The following is a 6,944-nucleotide window of genomic DNA, read 5'->3' on the forward strand; positions in this document are numbered from 1 at the left end:
GGGGGGAAATCGGGATCGGGATTCATTGAAGTTACAATCGAGGAGAGTCGCGGAGAGAGCATGCGCGATTTCGCGTATTTATTTTCACGTTCCGCGTTCATGTCCATCCGCTCGTGTTGACTCTCCAAGGGCCCCGAGTCCCGATAATTCCGACAAACCGTGTCGTGATCCGTGATCCACGCGCGCGATCGAGGTAATCACGCGGTTGATAATGCAGACACTGCGCAAACAGGAACAGGACTCGCGCGTCATAGATTCACGCGCGATATGACTCATTAAAAAGTTCTGGCGGTTGCGGCCGCGAACGAAGAGAAGCCCGCAAAAAACCCATTCTCTTTTCGATGAAATCGTCGTAAAAGTTTGTCGCACAACGCAAGGTTTTCTCCATAATTATACAACAAACGGGTTTTTTTTACCGACGCGCTCTCTCCCATTTCCTCGTTTTATCGACATCTTCTATCTTGCGCCTTTCTTCCTATTTTAATATGATAAATATATATGAACGTTGATCGCGATGAGAATATAATTAAATGCTATAAATGATGATACGAATTTTAGAGAGATCCTTGAGCGCATTATGCCGAAATTTCGTTATGTTGCCTTAAAAATATGTTAATATAAATATTGGCAAAAATTTTCAAGCAACTTTTCTCGTACAAGAATTTTATGTTTTGAATTAAAATGATATTTTATTATAATATTTTCTCATCGTCGATCGTAAAAGGATGGTTGGAATATTTTATGACGGCCGATTAAACGTCTAGAGTCTAGACAGTTTACTGCAAGACACGGATTAATAATTAAACATTATTTTAATAACAAATGAAATGATGTCGTATCTTAGACTTGTTTAAATTATTCGATTAATTACATAAATATCTGCAGTTTTTTTTCTTTATTTTTTTACTGCAACTTGTATGTTTATATCTTCGAAGTTTGCACGAGATCATTCTGACGTAAATGATAATTAAAATGTCGGCCATTAAAAAAAATAACATACTATTATCTAGTTGTAAGAGTCATCTTTCGTATTTATATAATTTAAATTATGTAATCTCGGTGTCACTGTAATTTATGATTGACGCAAACGTTAATGTTAAACCAATCGGGTGTTTGCATTTAACGACATTAATCAGTCAGCTATTATTTAAAGATATTTGATGAAAAAATATAGATATTTATATTTTATTTTCCTAGGGCAGATCCAGAGTCAGATGAATATTTCGATGAACTGTTTAATATTTTCCTTATAAGAGAACAACCCGTTAGGTATGTTCAAACTTGCGTAAATAACTTATTTGAGATTTTTAATGCATACTAATTGTTGCGAAGTAACGCAACATCATTAAAGTACTACTAATTTTGTTTAGAGTGTTTGTGTGTGTGTGTGTGTGTGTGCGTGCGCGCGTGTGTGAATCATGATATATATGACAAATTGTTAGGAAAAAAAAAATGGTGAAGTTGACTTTACCATTTTAATTAGTTCAGATAAAATGGATTCCCGATTAATTTCTTTATAAATTAGACTTTTCTAATTTATTATGTCTGCGTATTTGTCATTTAACAAATTATTATTTAAATATACCATATTGGGAATCTACGGGCTTTTTAAAAACTTGTATGAAGTATTAACAATATGTTTATAATCGTTATATGATAAATACAAGGATAAAACATCATAGTTAATCATAATTAATAGGTTTTCGATCAAGGATGAATTTTAATTTTATTCATAGTCCGAAATATTATTTTTATCGCAGCAAATAAACGCGAATAATAAATCTGAATTGTGAAGTATTAATGTCCTCCTAAATTTAAATAAAATCCCGTTTTAACAAAACCATATTTTTATCTTTGCAGCGAAAAGCGAGAACCTACACCAGTGGAAGGAGTCGGAAACAACGGAATACAAATGGTGCAATATGCCATGTCAGAGAGAGGCACTCTGAAATCTCTGTCAGCTCAACCATCGAGTCCGAATGATTCTCTATCGCGAAGTCCAAGGTAGAAATTTACAGAGATCGAAAAATATAATTTCAACAAATTAATTAATTTTCGACGCTTAAAAAAAAACTGTTTTTACATAAATTATCGCATATTTTCCATTAATAACAAATTAAATATAAAGATTGCCATCGTGTACATCTTTTGCAACGAAATCCAAATTATACCTCTTTCAATCTCTGGAAATCTGATGGTCATAAATAATCGATGATCAATTCATGATTGATGAATATTTGTTATAAGCATTTTTTCCGCACCTCAACTTCTCGAACTTTCCTGAGAAAAGATTCATTTTTAGATAAAATGTAAGAAAAAACGTATCAGATTATCGCGTTATTGCGTAGCAGTTTCTATCTTATTGTTAGCAGGACATCATTTCCTAGGAAGAGAACATCGCGCGTACGTAACTCGCAAGTAGATTCATTAATCAAACGTACGAGTACGCGTGCTATAGTATTATATAATAGTTGTAATTATTTTCAGTAAAATGAAATAAAATAAAAAAATAAGAAAAAAAAGATAGAGAGAGAGAAAGAGAAAAGAAAATAAAATTCAACGCGATCGCATTGTGAATGCGTTACGTGGAGGTCGTATAGTGATATTCGTACAAAAAAATCGAATAAATCTCTTTTCTTATTCTTTACTAAATTATGTAAGTACGTTGCACGAAACATTAGGACTATACATATATCGCGCGAATACAAAACAGAATGTTTCGGATAATTTAAGTCATAAAAATAAATTTTTTTTTCAAACAAGACATTTAAAAAAAGCCCGATTCTCTACTATTAATATGAAGGATGTGTTAACAGATCATTCACTCGTTTTTATCTTGCCTTTTATATGTTCGTTTGCGATCCAAACGTTGCCTTGATGCATACATATGTGATTATAATAAATTTTATCTTTCAGAATCTCTGGTGAACGTTGCAATCCGTACATTCGTCCAAATCCGCCACCTTATACCGGGCCGACTAATTTGTAAGTAGAATATTTCTAAATCGCGACTTTTGCTCGTGCAATATAAATATTATAATTATGCGTTATCCGTTTATGATTCACAGTGCCAGCTTACGCGCCGATTTCTGACTATACGAGCAACCCGCGAAAACGTGGTTTTGCTAAATGAATATAGCTCGCGGGTGGCTTTCAATCAACGCGTTTCGAGGCCGAGGACTACAAACTCATTGAAACCGACTTCAAATTTGCAAGTTCAATCAGATACTAAACATGCGCGCGCCGCTTATTATTGCTAACTATAAACACGTATTTGCGTCATTTGTTTTGGCAAATTGAACTGCGTCTGGAAAATTTCTCGAAACATGTCTTTACGAGTAGACGAGTTGCAAATATACTTCATATGTATATAGAAAAGCGTTTTTTTTTTTGACAATATGCGTTATACATTGTATACATACTATTCTCGTATTGTCAAATAAACTGCATAGCATTTAATGTGATTATGTATATCTTATAATTGTAACGCAATAAGAGTTTTTGCATATATATATATATATATATATATATGTTGAAATATATTGAAGAAAATATCTATAGATGTGCTTTGGTTTTTTTTTCTCACATTAAGAATAAGTATTTAAAACCGGATTAAAAAAATTCTTTATCTTACAATTAGAGTTTATTATTTCATTAACAATGTACAAGTTTTTATCGACAATTTTTGTTTTCCCCTCTTGATCGACTAACAATAAGAAAAAAGAAAAAGCACACACTTATTTAAGAAACCTTATATTCATATATTTATTCCGAAATCAAAAATTGTTTCACAAAATTATATACTTATCTGTCAAATCGACGACTAAAAATATTTTAATGCAACATACCTTTCGATTAGCTGTAACGTTCTGCACAAGATAAATTTTCTATTGATTGTTGTATTTGGAAAAGTCGAATTGCTTGTAATGCATCTGTAACAGAAAAGAAAGTTTGGAACGAGATAATAAAAATTTAAGGATGTATAAGATATGCAACAAGAGAATAAACCTTTTCATCGTGTTTCTGATAACGCGTCTTGTAATATAAATAGGCGACTAAATCAACTTTTCGGTTTCTTATTGAGATGCTGGACGGAAATTTGTCAAAAAAATACACACTACAGAGCACACACGTGCGCGCGCACAAAAAATTTGATCTTTAAAGTGGTACGCGGTACTGGCGCGTTCGCGGCCGCGCGTTGTTTACGTACCTAACCTAGTCTAACTTAACTTCACAGGCATGGACTATGGATGCGCACGCGCCGCGCGCCCACGCTTGCCAGCTGTTCAACAGGAGCGTTCGACAAAGGCGCGTAATAAACGGGTGTTTGTGTTTTGCGTTTCGCGTTCGTGACAGCGTTTGGACCGCGAAACTGCGAAACAGCAAAAGTGCAATATCCGTCGCAAACGAGAATCGAGTGGGCGAATCTTGCATCAATCGCGAATTGTTTCGATCCATAAAAGTATGGCTGGTATCGTGCCGTTGTCTGGCAGATCCGGCAGAAAACAGTGGACGCTCCACGGTAATCATCTTCTCTTTAATCTTGCGCGATCGAGCTTCGAGCAGCTTTGAGACGATACGCCCAGATACGCCTGGTATTCGGACAAGGACACGGACTATGTTTATATCTCTGAGAAGCACACGTGACTTTTGACAAGAACGGCGCGATATACGACGCGTTCTAAAATCTGTTTTGCGAACAAATAAACAAATGAGCACTAATTTTTAAATAAGAAATGACGAAAAATTAATTCTTGACAATTAATGGGCGATATCCTTATGTTGTGATACGAAATTTAATAAATCAAACAATTGATCTTATTAGAAATGGCTTATATGTGTGTGTGTGTGTGTGTGTGTGTGTGTGTGTGTGTGTGTGCCCTAACAGGTGTGTGTGTGTGTGTGTGTGTGTGTGTGTGTGTGTGTGTGTGTGTGTGTGTGTGTGTGTGTGTGTGTGTGTGTGTGTGTGTGTGTGTGTGTGTGTGTGTGTGTGTGTGTGTGTGTGTGTGTGTGTGTGTGTGTGTGTGTGTGTGTGTGTGTGTGTGTGTGTGTGTGTGTGTGTGTGTGTGTGTGTGTGTGTGTGTGTGTGTGTGTGTGTGTGTGTGTGTGTGTGTGTGTGTGTGTGTGTGTGTGTGTGTGTGTGTGTGTGTGTGTGTGTGTGTGTGTGTGTGTGTGTGTGTGTGTGTGTGTGTGTGTGTGTGTGTGTGTGTGTGTGTGTGTGTGTGTGTGTGTGTGTGTGTGTGTGTGTGTGTGTGTGTGTGTGTGTGTGTGTGTGTGTGTGTGTGTGTGTGTGTGTGTGTGTGTGTGTGTGTGTGTGTGTCCTAACAGTATATTCAAATTAATGTTTTATTAATTAACAAGTACTGATACTGCATAATTATTACGCATCAATAAAAATGGATGCAATCTTAGTAAAATTTTGAAAATACACAATCACAATAGCTAACGTCGCTTGCAACGCAACACAACACAAAACTGTCAATTATATTATTATTATTAATGTCTCTTGTATATGTGATAAGATAATGAATTGTGATTAAATAGTTTGCTAATTGTAAATTTTATTGATAGATGGACCAAAAGGTTCTCTTAGACGATTACGTTCTCGATTGGCGGAAGATGGCTGTCCAGAATCTCAAGTGATTTTGGCTAAGCAATTATTGGAAGAACGATGCGGTAAGCTTTATAACATAGGCTCTGTATTAAAGTTTTTTCCTGTAATATTACTCCCTATCTTTGATATATATATACATTTTCTCTATAATATATACAATATTAAAATATATATTTGAAGATCTTGATGTTGATAAAGAAGAAAACGCAAAATTGGGTGTTTACTGGTTGACGAAAGCCTCGGAGCAGGGAAATCTAGAGGCAACTGACATTCTTAGAAAATGCTTAGCCACAGGTCGTGGTATCACAGAGCATAACTATTACGATGTGAAAAATTGTCTAGACATGACGCAAGATGAAAAGTTGGCTAGAAGAGCAGCGAGGGAGATGTTCATGAGGTAAAGAATAAGTAATCAAACAATAAACAATTAAAATTAGATCGTACACTATATATGTATATTGAATGAGAAATTTCTTTCTCCAACCTAAAGCTTATCAAACGGCGAGGATTTTATCACCACTGAACAACTGCAAAGACGTATGAGAAGTTTATCGTCTCCATCGACCAGTAACCATGACTACTCTCAATCGAATATTACTTCCAACAACTTATCGCAAAACAGATTAAATGACGACGATAATGATTGCTTCCCCAGAAACGGGCTTCCTGATGATTCTCCAACTTCCAAGGACGAAAATCGGACAAATGATATTCAAAGTAAGAAATTTTAAAAACTTTTACAAACATTGTGTATTCTCTACATTTATATACGTTTTGCTACATAATCATAGATTTGGCAGATCATCAAGGTGAGAAGATCACAGAGGCTGTTCTGGTCTCCGCTGCTGCGAGTTATGCACGCGGAATGCTTCCAGTAGTATCACACGCTCTATGTATGGTAGATCCTTCCGTACTGGCACTGGATACGATACCGTTGCTGCAGAGACCATTCGTCCATCCGCTCACATCACTGAAGCGTCTCTACAGTTGGCTGATCGAGACTCTGGGTCACAAAGGGACGTCGATCAGAAACATCTTCTTTACGTCGAACTTACACATTTTCTTATTACTCTTACTGTACTCTTTATTCGGTACAGAGAGCCTAATACTTTTTATACCGATAGCCTTCTACTATCTATCGTTCGTAGTCATGGTGGTGGCCACATTTCAAATGCTCCAGCGGAAACGTGAATTCAACGACTTCCGCGTGTGGTCCGGCCTGTTTCTGAGTTATTCGGGCGGAAATCTGAATCCCGAGGAGGCGGAATATCAATTTTGCCGCAACAATCTGAAACCTCACGGACACTTCTTTCTCGCGTTGCTGCTGAAC

At 36.2% G+C, this 6,944-nt stretch overlaps 2 protein-coding genes and 1 long non-coding RNA gene across 13 annotated transcripts in view; 2 read left to right on the plus strand and 1 right to left on the minus strand.

Moving 5' to 3' along the window:
- LOC115243103 (epsilon-sarcoglycan) overlaps nt 1-3,526 on the plus strand; it is a 24,347-nt gene extending 20,821 nt beyond the window's left edge. For 10 of the 11 annotated variants that reach the window (XM_029819802.1, XM_029819799.1, XM_029819801.1 and 7 more), the window contains 4 exons: nt 1,198-1,269; nt 1,861-2,004; nt 2,917-2,985; nt 3,069-3,526. In XM_029819802.1, coding sequence (XP_029675662.1) covers nt 1,198-1,269; nt 1,861-2,004; nt 2,917-2,985; nt 3,069-3,093 — 310 coding nt within the window. In that variant the 3' untranslated portion in view covers nt 3,094-3,526. The remainder of the gene's footprint in view (nt 1-1,197; nt 1,270-1,860; nt 2,005-2,916; nt 2,986-3,068) is intronic. The other variant, XM_029819803.1, reaches the window with a different exon arrangement.
- On the minus strand, nt 3,381-4,197 carry LOC115243107. Its single transcript, XR_003885167.1, has 2 exons — nt 4,009-4,197; nt 3,381-3,932 (listed from the first exon to the last, which is right to left on the minus strand). It is a non-coding gene; the product is annotated as an uncharacterized LOC115243107 (long non-coding RNA).
- Nucleotides 4,198-4,232: 35 nt separating this feature from the next.
- LOC115243102 (wolframin) overlaps nt 4,233-6,944 on the plus strand; it is a 6,240-nt gene continuing 3,528 nt past the window's right edge. Inside the window, 5 exon segments of the mRNA XM_029819791.1 lie at nt 4,233-4,522; nt 5,572-5,676; nt 5,795-6,011; nt 6,105-6,331; nt 6,406-6,944. Of these exon segments, the coding sequence (XP_029675651.1) occupies nt 4,465-4,522; nt 5,572-5,676; nt 5,795-6,011; nt 6,105-6,331; nt 6,406-6,944 (1,146 nt within the window). The 5' untranslated portion in view covers nt 4,233-4,464.

This window comes from Formica exsecta, unplaced genomic scaffold, assembly GCF_003651465.1.
Source record: "Formica exsecta isolate Colony F162 unplaced genomic scaffold, ASM365146v1 scaffold69, whole genome shotgun sequence".
Taxonomy (NCBI): domain Eukaryota; kingdom Metazoa; phylum Arthropoda; class Insecta; order Hymenoptera; family Formicidae; genus Formica; species Formica exsecta.